General features: G+C 40.2%; 1 protein-coding gene across 1 annotated transcript in view; it reads left to right on the forward strand.

Annotated features, from left to right (window-relative positions):
- ARHGEF25 (Rho guanine nucleotide exchange factor 25) overlaps positions 1-10,055 on the forward strand; it is a 548,945-nt gene extending 538,890 nt beyond the window's left edge. The window contains exons 15-17 of the mRNA XM_082245582.1: positions 562-776; positions 6,167-6,316; positions 9,093-10,055. Coding sequence (XP_082101708.1) covers positions 562-776; positions 6,167-6,316; positions 9,093-9,197 — 470 coding nt within the window. The 3' untranslated portion in view covers positions 9,198-10,055. The remainder of the gene's footprint in view (positions 1-561; positions 777-6,166; positions 6,317-9,092) is intronic.
- The last annotated feature ends 14,689 nt before the right edge of the window (positions 10,056-24,744 follow it).

Genomic DNA, 24,744 nt, shown 5'->3' on the forward strand with positions numbered 1-24,744 from the left:
ACCAGATTTTTTCGGCCGAAAAGTCAGAGTTGGTTGTCGGAAGCATCATACTAACAAGCCGAAAATCGGCAGATCGGACGTTGGCCGAAAATTCCCTGCCAATTTTCGACGCGTTTGTACGGGGCTTAACCCTCCATTTAGTAATTGTAATCCCTTGTTTACATACTCACCTCTTTTGTATCAGGATCTAGTTGAATGAAAGAAAACTGTCAGCTCCGGTCTGAGCCTCTGTACTAACTATCCAAAGTTAGTACAGCTATCTTCCCAACTGAACTGTTGTGTTTTGTGCATTTCACAAGAATTTGGCTGTACATTGCTGTGCAGTATGTAGAAACTGATTCAAGAAAAGCAGCTAGTTTCTGTCTTGAATATGACAGAATCACGTATGGTTATTCATGTTGTATATGACAGGAGGATGAATAGAAAACAGAAAATCTTTGGCTTCAAGTCTTACAAATAAAAACTGCCAGGGAGAAAAGAAAAATGTGACAGATTAGGTAGAAAAGGAAAATGATATACTGTGATAACGGTGAATAAGATCACACCTGTGTCTTTTCCCAGCACTTCAATCACCTATTGAGTACCAACGAAGAGAAAGCAAGTCCAACAGTCTTGGAAGATCTACCAACAGTCACACAATAGAATCTACCCGTGGTGGTCTCAGACCCCATTCCTCTGCTTCTATGGATAGAAACAAAGTGCCCAACCTCAAATCCTACAATACTTCTCTGCCATCCCTTTATTTACCAAGCAACTCTAGAGAGAGTCGAAACAAGGTAAGCCCAGGGATTTATGCTTCAAAAAAGTTTTTTTGCCATTAATATTGATATTAGGTTAATTACTTTAACTCTCCTCCAAATATTCAAAAATAAATATCACATTAATCCTTTTTTTTTTTTTTTAATGGAATAGTTAATTAAGTAACTCCTGAAAGCCTTTCTTTCTCACGATCCATTTTAAATCTTCATATAACTTACTTTGCTTAACCTCCCTGGCGGTATGATTCTTTCGGATTTTAGGTGCTGAAAGCAGTACCATTATTTTGCATGTAATTCTTGAGAATGAGCAGCCCAAACCAACTATTTACATATGATTTTTTTACTGTGCGTTCTTCTTTATAACATCTTGGGTATGATAAAGTTTGAAACACAAAATCAAAAATTATAATATAATAAAAAACTATAAATAAGTTAAAGTATGTATGTATGTATATATATATATATATATATATATATATATATAAAGTACAGTAAAACTGCAGGAAAGGGCACTGGGGGGCAATGTAATGTGAATTTATTTTATTTTGAATGGTATTAGTGTGTTTGGTGTGTTTTACATTTGAATTTGCTGCCGGTTCCACCCCCCTGCGAGCGTCACGTCGCAGGAGACGGAAGCCGGGGCACGGAGAGGATCGGGAGGAAGATCCGCCGCCGCATACAGCTCGCATACATCGCTGGATCCCGGCGACAAGGTAAGTAACCTCTTTTACAGGATCCAGCGATGCTTCTGGCGGTACCCCGAGTGTGGCTCGGGGTTACCGCTTTTGGCTCTGAAATTTAACCCCGAGCCACACTCGGGAATACCGATAGGAAGATTAAAGTGATTGTAAACCCTCACCTTGTAAAACAACCCATTCAGTTTAAAGTAGAAATGAAAGGCAAAGCATTTCTGTATAGATATAAAAAACATTATAAATACCTCTTTTCCTTTTTTTTTTAAGTAATCGCATTCCTTCTGTTCTCAGCTGCATAAGAGCTGGGGGATGAGAAGAAGCAGCACACTAATCTTCCCTGTGAAAGGGGGGGGGGTGTCAGGACAAGTCTGATCACTGGAGGAGAGCACACTGAGTTTCTAGGACAGCTTGAGAACTGACAGCTGTGCCCTCCTGCCTGTTGTGGTCAGAGGGACTGGTAGGAACACCAGGGATTTCACACAAGGGAAGCAATACAAAGTGAACAGGATACTTTTTTTTTTTGCATTACTTATAATACATTGCACTTTAATTCTGAAAGTTGAATAAAAAGATTGAAACAGAAAAATCAAGTAGTTACCAGGCCCTGTGACTATCCGCAGCCGAGTTTTTCTCACCCCTGCGGGATCCTGGTTCTGCCATCTTGGATAAGACCTTGGAATGGACCTTCAAGAGTTTTACAAGCTAGGTGATTATAGTCAGGTCCATAAATATTGGGACGTTGACACAATTCTAATCTTTTTGGCTCTATACACCACCACAATGGATTTGAAATGAAACAAATAAGATGTGCTTTAACTGCAGACTTTCAGCTTTAATTTGAGGGTATTTACATCCAAATCAAATGAACGGTGTAGGAATTACAACAATTTGTATATGTGCCTCCCACTTTTTAAGGGACCAAAAGTAATGGGACAGATTAACAATCATAAATCAAACTTTCACTTTTTAATACTTGGTTGCAAATCCTTTGCAGTCAATTACAGCCTGAAGTCTGGAATGCATAGACATCACCAGACGCTGGGTTTCATCCCTGGTGATGCTCTGCCAGGCCTCTACTGCAACTGTCTTCAGTTCCTGCTTGTTCTTGGGGCATTTTCCCTTCAGTTTTGTCTTCACCAAGTGAAATGCATGCTCAATTGGATTCAAGTCAGGTGATTGACTTGGCCATTGCATAACATTCCACTTCTTTCCCTTAAAAAACTCTTTGGTTGCTTTCGCAGTATGCTTTGGGTCATTGTCCATCTGCACTGTGAAGCACCGTCCAATGAGTTCTGAAGCATTTGGCTGAATATGAGCAGATAATATTGCCCGAAACACTTCAGAATTCATCCTGTTGCTTTTGTCAGCAGTCACATCATCAATAAATACTAGAGAACCAGTTCCATTGGCAGTCATACATGCCCACGCCATGACACTACCACCACCATGCTTCACTGATGAGGTGGTATGCTTTGGATCATGAGCATTTCCTTTCCTTCTCCATACTCTTCTCTTCTCATCACTCTGGTACAAGTTGATCTTGGTCTCATCTGTCCAAAGGATGTTGTTCCAGAACTGTGAAGGCTTTTTTAGATGTTGTTTGGCAAACTCTAATCTGGCCTTCTTGTTTTTGAGGCTCACCAATGGTTTACATCTTGTGGTGAACCCTCTGTATTCACTCTGTAATCATCTCTTGATTGTTGACTCGACATGGGGACTCGACGCGGGATCACACATACAGTAGGTTCTTCATCCTCTACCAATGACTATGCTTAGGCAAAACTGGCATGTGAGTCTTTTTTTTGTGTATGCTACCTCTTAAGATTGACCTAGTCATTTTGGCTGAAAGCATCAGTTCAGTGTGGCAATCTATCTAATCACCAGGGTTAACCCTTTGATGTGTCCCTGCTCATATCCCCATGATCTCTATTCAAGATTTTTAAATAGTATCAGGATATACTGCATATGAATGATAAATCTAACTAGGTGTTTATCAAGTATCACGACCATAGGTTTCACATATTAACGCCCCTGAAGAAGCCTCCGGCGAAACATGTTGGGCGCTGCTCTTTGGGCGCTGCTCTGTGGACTAGAACCGGATTATTCACCGGAGTAGCCACTTGCATATATTCTATGTATGGTCTTGTTTACACTGCTATATCTACCTATGTGATTTATCCTACCAATCACGTTTGTTTTTTGGTTTGTTTTCTGTTTCTTGTTTTTTGCATTTTCTGTTTTCTTCATTCAGCTTTTGCTAAGCGGATGATTTTATATGTAGACTGAATAAAGCTTAAATATTTTTTATCTCTTTGTGAATATTTAATGTTTAGCTGGTACCGCTAAAGTCCCATTATTTGGTTTTCCAAGCCCTCACCTATCTCGCCTTGGCGGGAGCTCTGTGATCTCAGAATTATGCTCCGTTTAAAATGTAATTTGGGGACGTTGGTACTGTGGTGCTAAATTTCCGATTTTTCTAAAAAAGCTACCTTCAGACACACCTTAATCTATTTACAAATGGTTTACATCTTGTGGTGAACCCTCTGTATTCACTCTGTAATTATCTCTTGATTGTTGACTTTGACGCACATACACCTACCTCCTGGAGAGTGTTCTTGATCTGGACAACTGTTGTGAAGGGTGTTTCTTTACCAGGGAAAGAATTCTTCGGTCATCCACCACAGTTGTTTTCCGTAGTCTTCCGGGTCTTTTGGTGTTGCTGAGCTCACCGATGCGTTCTTTCTATTTAAGGATGTTCCAAACAGTTGATTTGGCCACACCTAATGTTTTTGCTATCTCTCTGATGGGTTTGTTTTGTTTTTTCAGCCTAATGATGGCTTGCTTTACTGATAGTGACAGCTCGTTGGATCTCATATTGAGAGTTGACAGCAACAGATTCCAAATGCAAATAGAATTCACTTGAAATGAACTCTGGACCTTTTATCTGCTCCTTGTAAATGGGATAATGAGAGAATAACACACACCTGGCCATGGAACAGCTGAGCAGCCAATTGTCCCATTACTTTTGGTCCCTTAAAAAGTGGGAGGCACATATACAAACTGTTGTAATTCCTACACCTTTCACCTGATTTGGATGTAAATACTCTCAAATTAAAGCTGAAAGTTTGCAGTTAAAGCACATCTTGTTTGTTTAATTTCAAATCCATTGTGGTGGTGTATAGAGTGAAAAAGATTAGAATTGTGTCAATGTCCCAATATTTATGGATCAGACTGTATTAGCCTATTTAGGCCTATTGTGCTAGAAGGGAAATCCTGCTGAAATTGAAGCTGCCTATTCCGCTCCTGGTGTCTGGCTGGAAGGCAGTGGTCAATGGGGCTTATCCACTAACTAAGCTTATGTACATCAGCCAAAACTGTCCTGCTAAATTCAACAAAATTTGGGCTGGCTGGATAGAGGTGCAGGGCATTACTGTTTAGGTGTTGCTATATATAACTGGCGGTTATCTGTTGCACCTTGTGTATGGTACCCTACCTCCATGCACTACTCCTTTTCCACTGCCCCCCCCCTTCATCTTCCCTTCACTCCCTTTTTCCTCCCCTTTCCCCCTCTCTTTTCCACTCTTCTTCCTTTTCCCTTACTTATCGTAACCCTCCATTCTCCTTGTCCCTCTTCTTTTAGCTCTGACCCAATTCCCTAGGCTGTTTCTTAGACTAGTCTGTTTTGGATTAATGTTTGTATGACTCCTATGACCATTTATCTATGGTGTATTTTGTTGTTTAATGACTGCTTGATTTGGTTTATGTGTACCTTTACTTGTTCATGCTGCTGAACACGTCTAATAAGTGCAACTGTTAAAAAAACAATAAAATAACTTTTTCAAATTATGTTAAAACTTTTGAAGTATTAGTCCCCACTGCAGTTGCTGCCCTTATGCGTAGAATGTCTGGAAAAATGGAACGTATACCACCAGTCAGATACATTCTTTCATTGTGTAGCTTAAAGTAAAAAATAAATAAATAAATGGCATATACTTTTGTACACAGCATTATTTTTTATAAACCTCTTCTGGTTGATAAGCTTAGCTCTCTAGCCAGAGGAAAATATGTGAAGATTGTGGTTTCAGATCTAAAATTGGGGGTCCTAGGATCCCTTTTTTTGGGATTCCCAGTTTATCATATATTGGGAACCACATATTTTGCTACTCTTAAAATAATCGCAAACTGCTACAGTTTAAGGGCTGGTTAACACCTATGTGTTTTTTTTTTTTGGTGTTTTTTGTTTTTTACAGAAATGTACAACAGTTAATTTAACATAGTTTCCTATGGGACACGTTCACCTCACCTTCAGCACTGTGTTTTTGAAAAGGGTCAAGGACTTTTTTAAAAGCAAAATGGTGCTTTTTTTGGTTCAAGAGGCTTCAATGGAGAAGCGGCAGAAAAGCAAATAGTGTGTTTTTGCCGCAATTTACGTTTTTTAATCTGCCCAACAACAAATTGGCCCAAAATAAAGTATAAAAAACACAAAACGCAAATCGCTGTAAAATTGCGTGTGCACATGCAAAACGCACAGAAAAAAGAAGTGCAGAAACAATCAAAAAAAACTGCATAGGTGTGAACCGAGCCTAAAAAAACACCATTTGCTTGTGGCCTAATTAAAGTATATAAAATAAAACACAAGAAATTCTGATAATTTACCATCAATGCTGCTAGTAAAGTGCTTCTGACCTTGTTTTTATGTTTATAATTTTACAGGTTCACCCTCCTCGAAAGAGTTCACATTCAGATGTCCTCCCCCCAGCAACTCTGACCCCAGCACACATCAACCTTAATTTAAATCATTATCCAGAGTCGTCCACCTCTACTGTGTCCAATGGAACCCCACAAAGTGACCCAACCAGTCGTGTAAGAATACATTATTGCTGTTAGAAAATTAAAGGAGTACAGGATGGGTAACTTGAGGATTAAATTGAGGATCTACAAGCTGTGTCTTGTCATGTCATACTAGTCAGTCCAATAGCAATCTAGAAATTTTTGCCTTTAAGTTTAGTATAGACAAAATTAGAAAATACATATATGATGCAGTCTGGCACTTACATTTTAAGTGACACATTTTTAAAAACATTTTTAAAACTAGCACTGGTCAAAACAGAATTTCTTTTTGTTTCAACTTTTTTTCTATAGATTGCATAGAAAATAATATATGTATTACTTTTTATGTTAAATAATAACTAGTAGAGATGGGATCTGGCATGTTTGGGATCTTAGTCCCAACCCACCTGCCCGATCCTGCCAGGAAGCCGACACTGCACACTGCCAATGACAGGCAGTGAGACATTTCCCAGTCTGTGCAGCTGCGAACCGGGAAATGTCTCATTGTCTGTGATTAGTGGTGTGCAGTGTTGGCCGGATTGGCCAGGTGTGATGGGACTACGATCCCGAACACGCCTGAGCCCATCTCTAATGACTAGGTTATCAACAAATCAAGAGGGCACATTGGTAAAACATTAAAATTGTTCTAGTCTATAGGGGGTGTACAGGTATGAGAGCTGAACTGGTTAAAAATGTGTTACCTGGCCATGTGCTTTAATTTTTTTTGTTTTCTACTTAAAGTATGTTACAGGGGAAACTTGAAAAAAAAAACATGCAGGTTGCATCGTATGCCATTTCTAAATTTGCCTAAAGTTACATTTAATTTTCATAATTTAACTAGTTGTAAGTTAATTGATTACTTTGGGTTACATCTTGTTTGTTTTTATACAAGAGCACCAAGTGTTTCATGTTGTAATGATGATCTTGATCTAGACCTGGAGAAGCTTCTACGATGAATACTAGATCAAAAAAGAGCTGAAATCTGTTGGCCACAAATAGTTTTTCTTTAAAGAACTACCATAAACTATGTTTACACGTAGGGACCTCAGATCTCCAGTTTTCCTGTAAACAGTTCTCTTTGCTACCATTATGTACAATGGTTTAGTGCTGAAGTGTTGCTATGCCATGGATAACGGTTGCTGACTACACAAAACTGAAAGGTAGTACATCATAGATGACATGATGTACTTCATCATAGGTACATGCAATATCAGATTTTACCAGCAGGTAGTGCTGCAGATGAAACCTGTAAGTGTAGTTCTAAAAGTTAAGCTTTGTTTTACCACATTGAGGGTCACAAATAACTGGAGGATTTCCAGTTTTACTAAAAAAGTGCAGCAGGATGTTGATCATTAGATGAATCTAAACAAGCTAAGATAGTCTATCCTTTTATAATTTTTTTTTTTTTTTCGTTTTAATAACACACACCATACAACAAGTATGGGCTGTACACAGTATCCAGTAGGTATAAATAAGTGGGGACTCAAAGATCATAACTTTTCACATCTGTTCAAAAAGAGGAAACTGTAATTATAACCCATGTGGGTGTTTTCTATTTGTAGCTATGTATGTATCACATTAAAGGAAAATCAGACCCCCCCCCCCCCACCACCATAAGCATAAACACTTTGAGACATTATTATCATTAGTAATATCATACAGGATTTATATAGAGCCAACAGTCTGTGCAGCGCTTTGCAATGTTATGGTAAACAGTACAGTTACATTACAATTCAATACAGGAGGAATCAGTGGGCCCTGCTCGTTAGAGCTTACAATCTAAAAACATAAAGATTATATATCATATTATATTATTTTATAATTTATAACCTAAATATTGAAAATATACTACCTATTTGGTGTAAAATGGAGTAATAGTTTCTCATCATATAAAATATTCAACACTTTACCTATGAAGTCAGTAAGGTAGGCTCAGTGGTTAGCTTATCTGCCTCGCAGAATTGAGGTCCCTGGTTTGAATCCTGGTCAGGACACCCTTTGGATGGAGTTTGCTCTCCCTATGCCTAAACAGTCTATAAACAGTCTAAAAACTTGCTGGCAGGTTAACTGGCTATCCAATTGGGTGTCCAAACTGGCCCCAGTAACTTGGATTGCAAGCTCTTTGGGGGCAGGAACTGATGTGAATGTACAGTATGTAGAGCACTTAATAAATTGTTAGCACCATATAAATATTTATAATATCTACATTTCAAATATTCACTAAAAGTATTTTCACTGTGTCTCCATGTATGTTATTATTTTGTGGGCTCATTCTCATGGATGCTTAAGCCTAGTACACAGCCCTATTTTTTTTAGTTTAAACCAGGGGTTGAACAAAAAAAAAATTGTCAGCTTAGGTCAGAGCCGATGTACTAACAATCCAACGTTAGTACAGTTATTTCCCCTGCTGAGCAATAGTGTTCTGACAGAGAGATGGCCCCCCACCAGAACACTCCAGTCAGCGCTCTCAGCCATTGGCCGGGATCATGAGCCTTCGACAGAAGCCGGACAAACAGCTGGCTTCTGTTGGACTTGCTGCCATACACACTCTGCCCATGTGTACTAGGCTTTAGGCCCATGCCTACATTTTTTTTCCACAGCTGAGCTGTGTACAGGCGGTCCTCACTCAGCTGTGCAGATGAGTCCTTACAGGTGATGCATGCCCATTCAATTTCTTTGAGCTTCCTGGACACTGCTCAGCTGTAAGAAGAAAAGTAAGCAAATGCCCAGGTGTGCCCATGTAAATGAGCCCTATCTGATTAATATCTTGTTTATGAAGTAAGCCTTATTCTTTGTCTCTCTCCTCTAGAAACTAAGCACATTGGGCCGAGAACTCCCTGGCTACTCCTCTACCGCTGATGAAATGGGTGTACCTGTCCCCCGGCTGGCCAAGCTGGATGAGGATGAACTTTGAACTTTGGCCAAGTGTACAGGGTTGAATTATTTAAATCATCTTGGAGTTTCCAGGTTGCAGCTGTTGTCTGAGACCAGTGGATAGAAGGCTTCTGTGCTTGGATAAACCATGAGAGAAGGGAACTTACCTTTATGCCTTTTTATCCACACCCAATACAGTCTGCAAGTCTGCTGTGTGATACCTGCTCTATGAGGAGCAATGTTTATATGAAGACTTTGAGCTCCAGAACTGGTTGGAAGACTTTACGGTGTTCACTTTTTGTCCACTGTGTTCTCAAATAACTAAAGACTTGATTTAAACCTGACTTGAGAGAGACTGAAGGAAACAATTAGAAGTGAAACGTGTCATGCTTTGATCATGGATGAAAATGAAGAATTGTATTTTCCAAATCTTAAACAAACATGTAACCATTTCACCCATCCACAGATTCTGCAGAGAACCATCTTCACTTTCCAACTCCTTACTTGACAATCATGATGCTCAATGAAATGGAAAGGATTTTACTGTCACATGCCTAGGGCTCTATATAAGCAGCCTGGGTGACATATGTATGTAAGAGCTCATTAAATGGATCGAACTGGGGAGTCCTTTTGTGAATTGAATTAGGTGTGGGCCTTGTCTTTTCCGTATTAAAGGCGTTATGATGTATTGATGGATGATTGCACCTCATTAGCAAAATTCCTTTTTTCCTTTTGTCATCACTAAATCTACAGCTTATATGAAATCTGTTAGGAAAGCATGATATATCAAATGTTTTAAATGACATGATACCAGCTACTCACAAAGTTCATACTAGTTTTAGGGTAGTAAAACGTATCTGTTCAGCTTTAAGTGAGGTCACGTACATGGACCAAGTATGTGTTTATAGAAATCACATTTTCCATATGGGTCATCAGAGGCAAGTATTTTACTTTGTGATATATATCACCAAATGACAATCCCACTACAGCAGCCTGTGTCATCCAAAAAGTAGTGGTAGTAAAAACTGCTTTCAAAGCTCATGGCAAAAGTTTTTCTGCTGCATATGTGTTTTTTTTTTTTTACATTTCATTGATGCTGCAATGATAAATCACTATACAGTCAGACAGGGCCGTTGAGATATGTCCTTTATGCACTGGGTGCCTGAGTTGTTGGGACCCATATTAGACCTATAGATCACTACAGCTGTAGTTATGCTGTGGGCAGATGCTGTGTTTTATTAGGCAGAAATGACTACCTATTAATTTGTCTTTATGTAGTTATTGGATTCTAACTGCCATGTAAAATAAAGCAGCCTGGAAAGTAACATCAGTTATCTGATTGTATCTATTGGCAGCCCTTCTTTACACACTTTTCACAACTATCTTATTATCACCTTATTCTTACACAAAATGTATGAGGATTGTGCATCATAGCAACCAAAAAAAAAAACAAAAAAAAAACAGTCTACAAGTGCTGTTCTTGTAAGGTTTATCGCACTGAATTTGACTTCTTACAATGGATCAGGACCTGCCACTACAACACACCTATAATTCTTGTGCCACATGTGTATATGCACTTTCACTGAGCTCCATCAATGGTTTGTGTTTTTCAATTTAGGTTTTAATTAGAATGGGGTTCCTCATCTCTTGGGAATATATAAAATACTTGCAAGGCTCTACACAGGTGTATTAATGGCTTCAGGTTCTCAGCATGCTTTACTTGCCGTTCTTACATCCCCATATTACAGTGGGTTCACTGGTATACACCACAAATGTGTTGCATCAGATACAATCCTAAGTGATATGTTTACAATTCAATACTTATGTCATGTTGGTGATGTTTTCTATATTTATGTATAAATTATGTATATGGTTATATCAGTCTATATTATGACCAGGCATTGTATACAAAAGTTGTTGATCACCCAGGATTGAAATAGTTATGATATAGTAATTACAGCTATTTCTTATTGTTGGAAAAATGTTGTATGAAAAAAACAAACTATAAATTATTTTGTTACTATCCCAAAGGTAACACAGTTGGGATTGCTATTGATCAAGGCTCCCATCTGTTAGGAACGACAAAGAATGAATGCAGTTGCCAAAGACGCAGGTAACAAGAATCCAAAGGCTACAGGGGGGCTGTGAAAATGGGCCAAATGCCCATAGACCATTCTTATTTTGACGAGTTTGAGCCAGCAGTATAAGAATCAAAAGGTCTTCCTAATTGCTTCACCACAGTACAGTAATACTCAGCGTCCACAAAGATACTTATTGATCTTCATGGACATACCAACAATTGTTTTATAGGTTTTAGTTCAATGTTTTTCAGAGAAGTAAAAGTGCTTAGAAATGCTGTATTGTCATCAGAATTTTCCTCATAATGCCTTCTCAGTCTAGTGCTTAACTCCCATTGCGACTCTACTCTGGCTTAAAATAGCAGAACAGCCACCTACAGTGGGTGATTGTTGGCCTGGATAGACACTATTTTTTACATTATGAAAATTTTGATTAGTCCTTATGTAGGTCTCAAGGAATACACAAGTATTGGATGGAGGACCCTTTGGTGACATTTGTTATATTAGATCCCCAAACTGGTGAGGGCTACTGCTAAGGGTTTGTGAAAAGGGTTGTTGCAATTGGAACCTAAAACTTGGATGACACTTAGTTTTCTTTGTGCCCTTATTTACAACTAGGATCATAACATTTCCGTGATTATTCCGTAAAGAAAGGAATATATTTATCTACTGCAGCTTATAAATGTTGGCTGGATGCATTTATATTAGAATGGCAGGTGTCATTAACATATTCTGGTAACATAACCAGCATGGGAGAAGTTCAAAGGTCACCAATTCCCCCTGCACCTCCCTATTTTCCAGTACCAAGGTGAACCTGATAATGTGCTAATTCAGCCACTCACTTCTGATAAGATGCAAAGGTGGTATATGTAACAGTGGGAGAACTATTAAATGCTGTTCACAATAGCACTGGGTTAGTAGACATTTTTTGCACCTATAACAAAGGGACCCTGTAATTAAATTGCTTTACTGAAGTCACGTATGCCACACACATTTTGTTCCACAATTACTTCAACTTTAGCGGGCAATACTGCCGTTTCCACTTTTAGTATAAAAGCCATAGTCTTGGTATTTATAAAGTGCAATATCATAGGGCCTATCCTGATTGAAATATTTTTCTAAGTATATATTCATTCTAACCCCATAAGCCATACTTCTAACAGCATTATACCAAATAGCATGAAATATGCAATTTGATTGTAGATAACAATCACACTATGTTTTATGAGATGACCGGCAAAGTTGCACAGATCTTTATAAAATGCACAGAAAATCTTTTCATCCTATACATTAGGACACTTTCTGAAAGGACACGATGTTCTAAGACTAGATGTCATTTTCTGAAACTTTGGGTAGGGATATCATATACTTTGGGTATATCAGGGTTGTGCTTAAGGTTAACCTATCAAAAACTTGGGAAATATTAGCTGGACATATGGGAAAAAGTTGTTTATGCATAGACTACCGAACAATCCGTGTAGCCAACCAAATTCATTGACTTCTCGAATGCCAGCTAAATCTGAAAAGGTCCCACATAGCCCTGCTTATCCCTAACTCTTGATCCCTCGGATTGGATAGCAAGTTCTCCCTATATGATAGCGAGTCCACCCATCACAGTAAAGAACTGAAAAAGTTGAGATATGCATACAGTATATATGCATATATCTTCAGCTGCTCATATCTCTGGGTCTACTTGCAGTTTTGTCATGCAGTTTCACTCGAGGTAGTCTCTGATTATGATATTTTCAGTATAGGCTTGTTATTGACTGATTTCTTTAAGGTTCCAGATCTGAGATTTTTAGTGATAAGACTTTTGTTGAGAGAACCAAAGTTGCCAGTTTGTTTTTTCCTTTCATTCTTGTAGTTAAAGGCACAGTCTAATGTTGTGGCTTGAACAGGTAGTACACACCTTACATGCTGCTACTGTATATAAAGCTTTCTGTAATTAGAGCAGGTCAGGCAAGGCCAGATGTGAGAAAAGTGCACCTCCAAGAGAATAGCACAGTGATTCAATTTCAGCTGTGCATTTTACAATAATGTACACCTACACTAAAATATTAATATTAAGCTAGTCTTGCAGGGGCACATACGTTAATAGTAAAAGAAGAGCTCAAATTCTTACCTTGCTAGCCACATGTCAGACGGATTAGGTATTTAATCAGATGACCTATGCTGAAGAGGAAGATAAGTCAAATCTTACCTCTCATGCTTTCTTCAGCAGAGGTCACTTACATGCTCTAGGCTAACAAATAAAATGTCCCTTTCCTCCACTGTGACCATCACCAAAGACACCAAGGTGGGCAGAAACAGACATTGGAACAATGGCAAAAAGTCCCCAGGAAATATATGCAAACAGAGAATAACTGATACTGGCCTATAATTGAAATTTCACTTTTTGCTCAACTGGCTGTTTAAAGTGACTATGTCACAATGGGGCTTATCTGTGGGAAATGTAGATTTAATCCTTCCATGATAGCCTCCACTCTTTGACCTTCAGGCTGCACTGTGATAAGAATGCCCCAGATCTAGTATTTAGCTACCAAAAGTTTGCTACCAAGAACGTTACCATAACATAAGCACCTTAATGTCTGAATAAAGAGCTATGTATTGCCTATGGCGATCAATCAGATCTCTTTTTTTTTTTCCAAAAAAATCAGATTTCTACTTGTATATGTACTAAACCGCATCAAAAATAAGTTTGTTGGTCAATTCATTTATTGACCCTTTATGCTAACTAAAAGACATTTCGAGAGCTCAAACAAGTCATTAGCTACTAAATACTCTCATAAAGTATCTGCATTTATCAAGAAACTAAGCTAAAAAAAATCACTTTCTTCAGTATGTGTAGGCGTAGACGTTAGGTATCTACACATATCTATGATATGTATCATGCAAAATATTAATACAATAAAAGCAGCATATGAAATTTGCTCATTGAGGGAATAATTATGATGCATATAGTTTTACCATCCACAGTTTAGAATGCTTTTTTCCTATTGTCCCTAGACTGTGTCTATCTTTAGAACTTTGCATGACATGGTAATGGAATTTGTATTGCATGGGGTTGGTTAAGTGCCTCATGTCAGCTGTTTAATAAGTGATGAAAATGCTTTTCTCAGAGTTTGTTTTCGTATTTCTATGTGAGAGGGAAGCAGGCACCATGTATATATTGAATTCTTTATGGATACAAGATGGGTGTTTTTTTTCCCCACTGAATACTGTGAATGGCAGAGCACCAATACAAAATGGTATGGGAGCATCTAAACCCTATGTGGGTCACATGCATGCAGAACTCGGCTGTCTCTGTTCTATGCAGACTTTCACGGCCTGTGGCTGTACAGCTGTGCTGCAATGAAAGGTTGCAGTGATAGAAGTGATTAGTATAGTTTTCTGTGATCTTTAGTTCCACATCAGCCAATAGTCACAGTTTGCTTTCTTCTTTTGTATGTTACTGTGTAAGGATGGACCATTAATGCAATTTCGCCATCTTTAGTTCAGAAATGATGGCCACAAATAGCCTACTCTTGAGGTAAAGGACAATTTCATTCAGGGGTAGAACATTGCAGTTAATGTAATGCAAAAGTGAAGGGTTGTCAACGATCCTTAAAGCAGAGTTTTACTCATTTTCCAGTGTTATTCTTATTTTAATGCCCACCAACAGCGCTAATGTAATTGGTTAATAACAATTTTTGAAGTTCTGTGATAGTTCCTTTTTTTATTATTTTCCCCCGGGACCTCCTGTTTCAGCCATCTAGACAAGCGATGTAATTAGGCTGTCCTACTGACTTCCGGAATATCCCAGGAGTCTTCGATAGCCTAAGCTTCAATGTGCATCGTGCAGTGTCATCATTGTGCAGGCGCAAGATGGGGAGGTACATGCTGTGTAGCCAGGTACACAGAATCCTGGAAATACAGTACATAGGAGCAGGCTTCAGATGCCCACATCTTCGATGGCCGCTGCCTGAATTCCGGAAGGACTTATGAAATCACAGATTTGGCAAGTAAAAACTATTTAGACGGTTATAAACATATCCTAACTAGGTGCTGTGTGTGATATCAATCACGGCAGTGATTTTATTACAATTTTGTATAGGTGACTGTAGCTCCTCTTAATTTACAAGGATTTCATATATTAGAGATTTGTTGCTGCAAAGTTTAGTCCTCTTGACATATTTTAGGCTTTCAGCGTTTAAACAAGTAAACTCCAGATTTGCTTCACAACGGTTCTAATAAGCTAGTGACTAGCTTATTACCCAATAGCTGATGGAAGTACCAATCAAAATGATTCCTCCCTATGCTTGTCTTGGTGGTTTTACATTCAGCTCATAATGATATTATTTTATCTTGCCTTTTAGGTAGTAACTATTAAAAATTAAAAAAGAGAAAACTTTTAGGCTCGGTTCACATTACGGCGCTCTGACATAGGGGGCGACCTGTGAAGTCGCGTGCACCACGACTTCGGCACGACTTGCACGGACTTCATAAAATGAATGTCTATGCAAGTCGCTCCATGTCGCCCCAGAAGTAGTACAGGACCCTTTTTCTAAGTCTAAGAACTAAGTCTAAGAACGGTTCCTGTACTACTCTACGGGACGTGACGGTGCGTGACTTGTCAGGCTGACCAAGTCGCCTGACAAGTCGTACCAGTGTGAATGGAGACTTATAATAACATTTTTTTTAACGTTGACACATTGTGACTTTTGTCTAGCAAGGTCCTTCAAGGCAATATATGTAATACGTAGGTTATGTACATCAGTTCAGCAGTAAATGTCCTTTAAAAGTTACTTTTAAATTGCTGGTAGCAGAAGAGTGGGGTCATTGTGTAAGCAACGTTAACCTTTATGTTCAATTTAGCCAATTTGTTTAGCTTGCCTTCATCAGAGCAACTTCCATGACCAAATGGCCTTCGCTTTCCTCCAGCTTCAGCTGGCTGCCAGAGAGATTTCTACTACTTTTAACCTTCCTAGCGGTATTCCCGAGTGTGACTCGGGGTAAGATTTTAGTGCCAAAAGCGGTAACCCCGAGTCACACTCGGGGTAGCGCTAAGAAGATCGCTGGATGCTGGAGGAGGTTTTACTTACCTTTTCTCCGGGATCCAGCGAAGACTGCGAGCGGTGTGCGGCGGCGGAGCTTCCTCCCGATCGTCTGCGAGCCCCGGCTTCCGTCTCCGGCGACGTGACGTCCGCCGGGGGGTGGAACCGGCGGCAAATTCAAATGTAAAATGCACCAAACACACTGATACCGTTCAAAATAAAATAAAATCACATTACATTGCCCCCCAGTGCCCTTTCCTGCAGTTTTACTGTACTTTTTATGTAAATATATGTATATATATATATATACATATATATAAATATATATATATATACAGTATATATATATATATATATATATATATATATATATATATATATATATATATATATATACACATATACATATATATATATATATATATACATATATATATATATATATATATATATATATATATATATATACATACATATACATATATACATATATATGTATATATATATATATATATATATATACGTAATTCTTGTGAATGAGCAGCCCAAACCAACTGTATACATTATATACATATATATATATATATATATATATATATATATATATATATACGTATATATATATATATAATATATGTATACATAATATATGTATACATACATATATATATATATATATATATATATATATATATATATATATATATATATATATAATATATATAATAAATGTATACAGTTGGTTTGGGCTGCTCATTCACAAGAATTACATGCAAAATAATGGTACCGCTTTCAGCACCTAAAATCCAAAAGAATCATACCGCCAGGGAGGTTAATACGGATGACTTAAAGTGTAGCCAAAAGATGTAGGTCTAAATGTTTCAACATTACCTTGGTCCAGATTCGTAAAGCATCAGAATTAAATGGCAGGAGTTGTGGAACTATGGGTTTCTAAACCCCATGGCCTTGATCATTTGGTGAAACCAATTTCCATAACTTTACCCACCATAGCGTTAAGTTCCGTGTTTCCTGCCTGAAAGTACCAATACTGTTTGCCACAGTGAGAAAAAGTGTACTTGTTAAATTTTTCCTGTTCCACTTGCTGGTCAGTAGTGGACTTCTCCTTTAACATGAATTCATGCCAGAAGATATATTGTGAGCTTTTCACATCTATATTTTGTTGTAAAATTAAAAGATTTATGGTGTCAAGGCACAGCCACTTCTCAAGTATTTTCAAAATATTTGGGTGCCACAGGATGTTTATCTATTTAATGTACATGATTTTAGAAGAAAAGTTGGTTTCTCCTGGGATGCTCACAGAGTGGCACACATAGAGTGCCAATGCAGACTTTGTTGTTTCCTTCTACTACTTGTCTCTGCTCTATCCTTCTGGAGACAGGTCATTGTATAATACTCTTGTATATGCATGTTTTATGGAATACTGTCTGATCTCAGCACTATGTTGTACAATATAAAATGGAAGCTGTGTGTGGGGAGGACAGTAGGGGTTGAGGGGTAGAATATGAGATGTTTTGTTTACTAATAAAGCTTTTGGTATATCAAAGGTGGACTTTGAATTTATTGTCTGTTGCCCCTTTTTTCCTTATGTGTACCATATCTACTAAACCACTTACCAGGGCACGTTTACCCCCTTCTTGCCCAGACCAATTTTCAGCTTTCAGTGCTGTAGCACTTTAAATTACATTTGCGTGGTCATACACTGTATCCAAACTAAATTTTGATAATTTTGTTCACACATCTAGAACTTTATTTTGGTGGTATTTAATCACCACTGGGTTTTTTATTTTTTGCTAAAAAAAAAAGACTGAAAATTTTGGAAAAAACATGGTTTTCTTTGTTTCTGTTATAGCAATTTGCAAATAAATATTTGTTCTTCATAAATTTAGGCCAAAATATATTCTGCTACATTTCTTTGGTGAAAATAAACCAAATCAGTGTATATTATTTAGTATGTAGGAAAGTTATAGAGCCCCACAAACTATGATATATACAGTATCTGAAAATTGATCACTCCTAAAGTACTAATGGACTATCTAATTTTATGAGGCCCTAAAATGTCAGGACAGTACAAATACCCCCCAAATGACCCCTTTTTGAAAAGTAGACAGTCCAATGTATTTAGTAAGAGGCATGGTGGGTTTTTGAAGTTGTGTTTTTTGTCATAATTGTTTGGAAAATGAAATGAAAAAAACATTTTCACATTTTTTTTTATTGCATACTGTCTGTTTTTATTTTTTCTATTTTTTTAAAATGTTTTCGCTTTTTTTATATTTTTTTTTAATACACTGTGACCAGCGCAATATAATCTTATCATACTAACATTGCACTACTCTGAGGAAGTGATCGAGATTTTTTTTTACACATTATGATTGCTTATCGTAGTGAATTGCATTGTTATAAGCAAGCATTTTACTGAATAAAACTGATTCATTTAGTTTGTTCTGTTGTTATTGGCTGTGGTTGGTCAAAGCTAATCACATGCTACATATGGGCTGTAATTGACTCTGTCTGTACCATGTGATCACATTGACCAATCACGGCAAGCAACACAATTGTAAACAATGAATGGCATAAAAGAAAGCCATGTATTGTTTACAACTGTCATGTGATCTGCCGTGAATGATCACAGTGGTCTCATGGTACCGGCAGTGAGCCGGTACACTGATCAGTCAGTCATGTCTGGTGGACACAGCTGGTGACAGATCGCTCCACTGCGCGGCTGCACGAGTGACGCTTTCCGAGAGGACATCATATGACGTCCATTCAGAATAGTAAAGCCACCACATGGCCTGTGATTCTGCTATAGGTTGGGTGGGAAGGTAATAAGGGTGTTTATAAGAATGGGAGTACAATAAATAAATATACCTTTGCTTTGTTTATTTTTTTCCATCTAGCCTAAAGTACAACCCTAATTCCAAAAAAGTTGGGACGCTGTGTAAAACCTACATAAAAACAGAATGCAATAATTTAAAAATCTCAGAAACCCATCTTTTAATCAAAATAGAAAACAGGAAACATATCAAAAGTTTAAACTGAGAAAATGTACAATTTTAAGAAAAAAATAAGGTATTTTTGAAATTGACAGCAGCAAACTGTCTCAAAAAAGTTGATACACTGCAAAAATCTGGCAAAGTAAGTGGTAGTAACAAGAAAGAGCAAGAAGGTTTTGCAGCTAATTAACCACTTTAAGACCAGGCATTTTTCTGACATTTTTTTCTAGAAAATTACTTAGAACCTTCAAACATTATACAACATAACATATTTTTCTCTAGCGCTCATCGACAGACGTAGTCCTCGGTGATACACCACCTTCGGTTATGTTACCTCCGCAGGAGCAGGACTAGACAGGAAATTAAAAAGCTCTGGCCACACCCTAGGGGCAGTCCCAGAGGGTATATCCTCTCTCTCTCTGCCTCAGCAAATCAGTTATTTTCTGTCTAGTTAGGAGTAAGGACCTAGACACCTTGCTGGGATCTTAGGTCCTGGCAAGAATTTTTTCTTAAAGGATTTTTTTAGACAGCTTTTTTCTCCAGTGTTCCTGTGAGATCTTCAAGCAAGAAAGCTGAACTGGGCGACGGGCTGGATGTTGAGATCCGGTGGTCACCCCAGTTCAGCCTACGTGCGCGTGCAGGCCATAGCTCCGCGCTGGGTCGGCCGCGACAAAGTCCCATTAAAGGACTGTCCACGCGAGTTAAACGTCTCGCCGAAACGCCAAAGACCATGAGTCACGGCGTCCGTATCGGTCGACAGCCCTCCCGCCCCGGTGGAGAGGGGTACTGTCAGGAGTTGGTGCCCGCCTGGTTCCGGTATGGTGAGTAGTATGTTCCCCGTTTTTCCCTGACGGGTTTTGTGGTGAACGCGGGCCCCTCTCTGTATGGTAAGAAAGAGTCCTTTCTATCCTATAACATGTCACAAATCCTCCTATTTTGAGTGTGATTTATGTGTGCAAAAGCCAGGAGGCTTGGCTTGGGAGCTAACAATCTATTGTATACATGTTTTAAAGATGTAATCTGTGGCATTCTGGGAATCTTATGGGTTAAGTATAAGCTACCTACCAGTCAGAAGCCACGGACATGTAGACTGCCTTCCAAATCAGATCTCCAGCTATTAGCAGGCCTCCCGAACGGCCACGCGGTCCGCCAGGGCCGGTACCGCCAACCACGCCATATCCCCATGCAGAGAGAGTGTTGTGTGCCCTGCAGCACACCGCTATTCAGTTTAGGCCGCCGCCATTTTTTTTTGCTGGATCGCACGAGCCGCCATTTTGGCGTAGCCTCGTGTCTCCAGCATGGGGGCGGCCATGTTTGAGGTGATCCTACACCTCGTGGAGCTTGGGGGAGGCGCCGGAAGGCGTGCAGAGGGGCGGAGCCGCCTCCTTTCTTCCTGGGCAGCCAGCCAAAAGACTTCCTGTTTGTCAAGACAGCGCTGTAAGCTGTTGCAGTTTAACTCTGAGCATCAAGTGGTGAGCCTGGGGGTCTATCTCTCTCTCTCTCGATCGATAGGGATCCCTAAGCAGGTAACACTAAGGGGCTTTTTTGTGGCGCTGGGGGTCAGAAAAAAAAAAAAAAAAAAAGTTTTTTTCTTTACTTTTGAATTATATTATCCAGGAAGTAACTGGAGTTATTATGGACCCTGCCACACATATTCCCCCACCTGTTTCCCTCGAGGGGGCCTCGGGACCCGCCGGTGCACAGAGTATAGAGTCATTTACAGCAATTTTGGAGTCTATGGTGGCTCGGGTGGAGGCGGCCTGTCAGGGACGGGGGTCAAGGAAACGACCCCCGCCTACCCCTATACCATCTGACACCTCTGACTCAGATTCAGAGATGGTCACGGCAGTTGCAGGTTCCTCTGCAAGGGCTGTTATCCCAGGTAAAGCCCCCTCAGACAGTGAGGAGGACGCTTCTTCTCTTGCTATAATTCAGGAAGAAGCATTGGTGGACGCACTAGTTGTGGCAGTGCAAGAAACCTTAAAACTTGAGGCTTTACCGGCAGAGGCAACTGAAACAGAGAGGCCTTTTGGGACTAATAAGCCCATCAAGACGGCGAAGGCTTTTCCTGTACCTAAATGTTTTGGTAATCAGATTAAAGGAGAATGGGAGCATTCTAAACGTACCTTTACTATTTCCAAGCGTATTGCTAGACGCTATCCGTTTGAGGAATCCATCATTAAGAAATGGACGGTACCACCAGTCGTGGATCCGCCTATTTCCAGGCTGAATAAAGCCACGGTTATTCCAGTGGAGGACACTTCGTCCTTTAAGGATCCGGTGGATCGAAAGATAGAAGCAGAGTCCCGCACTATCTTTTCTCTGATAGGGTCAGCATTTAGACCAGTAATCGTTATTGGTCTAGTTTCCCAGACACTTACGGAATGGGCGAAAATGGTACGCCAAGATCTTAGGGGAAAAGATATTCCCCAGGAGACATCTGATTTGATGGAACAGATCATACAAGGGCTACGGTTTATCTGTGACGCAGCCTTGGACACTACTCCCCTATTAGGGCATGCATCTAAGTTAGCAGTGATCCTCAGACGTGTGCTGTGGTTAAAATGCTGGTCAGCTGACCTAGGTTCCAAAAAGACCTTGACCAATCTCCCCTTTCAGGGGAATCGTCTATTTGGAGCCAACCTAGATGAAATCATTAAGGATGCCACTGGGGGCAAGAGCACTTTTTTGCCACAGGCTGCAAAAGCTAAGGGACCTCGCAACAAGCGAGGACCTTTCTTTACCGCCCATAAAGGGCGCCCGGCTGGTACTAGCGGGAAAGGCAAGACTCCTCCAGGAGGGTTCAAGAAGGGGACCAACCCAGCCAAACCCGAAGCAAAGGAGTACACAGCCTGAAGGTGCGCCCCCACCCGGTTTCAGGGTGGGGGGACGTTTTCACCGGTATTCAGGACATTAGATCGAGCATCAACCACTACTACCGGTGCGATTCTTCCCTTCCAACATTTAAGTACCACAGGAAGCGGTAGTTACCGTTCCCTGAAAAGATCTTTTCCTTTACCTTTTCCTAAGATTAGTCCCGATACCTCACAGGAATCGGATCTGGTTGACCAGATAGGCCAAGTAGCCTCTAGTCGGGTGACTTCGGTCCCTGAGGTTCAACCGGAAAAGATCACCTTTCCTGATAACTATCAGGTATCTGATAAATGTGTGGGAACAGAAAACGACCAGACTTTCTCGGATGGTCGGGGCCAGATAGCTCTAGGGACGCCTGGTTCAGATCCAATCAGTGCCAGTGGTCCTAGAAATTCTAGGCTGGCCTCCTCAAGCCGGCCTGGCCGACTTGGACATGTTAGTCGCAGACGTTCCGTGGGAACTTCGTCTCAGGGAGTGTCTGTGGTCTCAAGGACCAATTTACCTTCGTGCTTTACAGTCGCTGGTTTTAATGGCCTGGCCATTGAGACCCAAGTACTGAAGGACAGAGGTTTGTCTACTTCAGTCATTCCTACCCTTATTAAAGCAAGGAAAGCGACTTCCAGCAAAGTCTATTATCACACATGGAAGACTTATATTGCGTGGTGCGAATCTTTAGGATTTCCTCCACGTACCTATTCGGTGACTCGAATATTGGCTTTTTTGCAACAAGGGGTTGAGCAGAAGCTAGCCTTGAGCACCATCAAGGGTCAAGTTTCAGCATTAGCAATCTTCTTTCAGAAGCCTTTAGCTACCAAATCCTTGGTGCGGAATTTCATCCAGGGGGTGCGGCACCTGGCTCCTCCAGTCCGCGCGCCCTTACCGCCCTGGGATCTTAATTTGGTTTTGTCGGTTCTACAGAAACCTCCCTTTGAAAACATCAGGGAGATTCCCTTGCTTACTCTATCCCAGAAGGTGGCCTTCTTGGTGGCTATTACTTCTGCTCACAGGGTGTCAGAACTGGCTGCATTATCATGCCAGTCACCATACCTAGTGATTCATAGGGATAAGGTAGTACTTCATCCTAAGCCATCTTTTCTTCCCAAGGTGGTTTCAGATTTTCATCTGAATGAAGATATTGTACTACCTTCCTTGTGTCCTCAGCCCAAGCATCATCGGGAACATGCGTTGCATTCCTTAGATGTGGTTCGGGCAATCAGGGTATACCTGAAAGCTACGGAATCATTCCGTAAGACGGATTCACTTTTTGTGATCACGGATGGCCCCAGAAAGGGTTTGCCTGCATCTGCCGCGACCATTGCCAAATGGATTAGACAAACGGTGGTACAGGCTTATTCTATTAAGGGTCAGAGTCCTCCGTTCCCTGTTAGGGCGCACTCCACTCGAGCGCTCAGTACTTCCTGGGCCTTTCGCCATCAGGCGTCAGTGGTCCAGGTATGTAAGGCGGCCACCTGGTCGTCGGTACATACCTTTACAAAATTTTATAAAATTGATGTGACGGCATCGGCGGATGCCTCATTTGGCCGCAAGGTTTTGCAGGCCGCAATTTGAGGAGACCGGTGGTCTACCTCGAGGGTTTTTTTCTGTTTGAAAAAAAAAAAAAAAAAATTTGTTTTCTCTTTTTTTTGGTTGAGTCTCATCATTAAGGATGAGCATTGTAAACTTCTAGTTGGCACCGGTTGGGCCTTCTAGATTGGGATTTGATTTCCATTTTCCCACCCCTCAGTTGTGATACTGCTCTGGGACGTCCCGAAGGTGGTGTATCACCGAGGACTACGTCTGTCGATGAGCGCTAGAGAAAAATGGATTTTTGTAAAATCTTACCGTAAAATCCTTTTCTCTTAGCTCATCGACAGACGTAGTCCCCGCCCCTCTGTTTTGGAGTTGGGTTGGGTTAAATTCTCTAAGCACTGCTTTTTCACATAACTGATTTGCTGAGGCAGAGAGAGAGAGGATATACCCTCTGGGACTGCCCCTAGGGTGTGGCCAGAGCTTTTTAATTTCCTGTCTAGTCCTGCTCCTGCGGAGGTAACATAACCGAAGGTGGTGTATCACCGAGGACTACGTCTGTCGATGAGCTAAGAGAAAAGGATTTTACGGTAAGATTTTACAAAAATCCATTTTTTCTGTAGCAGAGACCCTAGAGAATAAAAAGAGGGTAGTTGCAATAATTTATGTCACACTGTTTTTGCGCAGTGGACCTTTAAAACACAATTTTTGGGGAAAAAATACACTTTAATGAAGTTAGCAGTTTGCAGTTGCAGACCTTTTAGGGCCATCGGGCAAGGGTCTTTTGGGAAATTGTTTGTTGTGCCAGATCTCTTGGGCCATCGGGCCAGGATCTTTTGTGGATTACAAATGGCTGTGTGGGACATCATCCACAGTCTTGACAGATGAAGATGTTTCTACAAAGTTCAAGTGTGTCCTAGAACTTTGGTGAGGGTTGCCCTGCAGGACCCCTGTGATGTTTTCCCTGACACAGCAGGACTGTAGGTCATGAAAGACTGTGACCTGCCCTGTTTCCTTTCTGAAGTGCTTGGAAGGACAGCAGAGGGTGTTGTGCCCCACTTTCA

The sequence above is a fragment of the Pelophylax lessonae genome (genome assembly GCF_965119305.1).
Source record: "Pelophylax lessonae genome assembly, chromosome: 2".
NCBI classification, from domain to species: domain Eukaryota; kingdom Metazoa; phylum Chordata; class Amphibia; order Anura; family Ranidae; genus Pelophylax; species Pelophylax lessonae.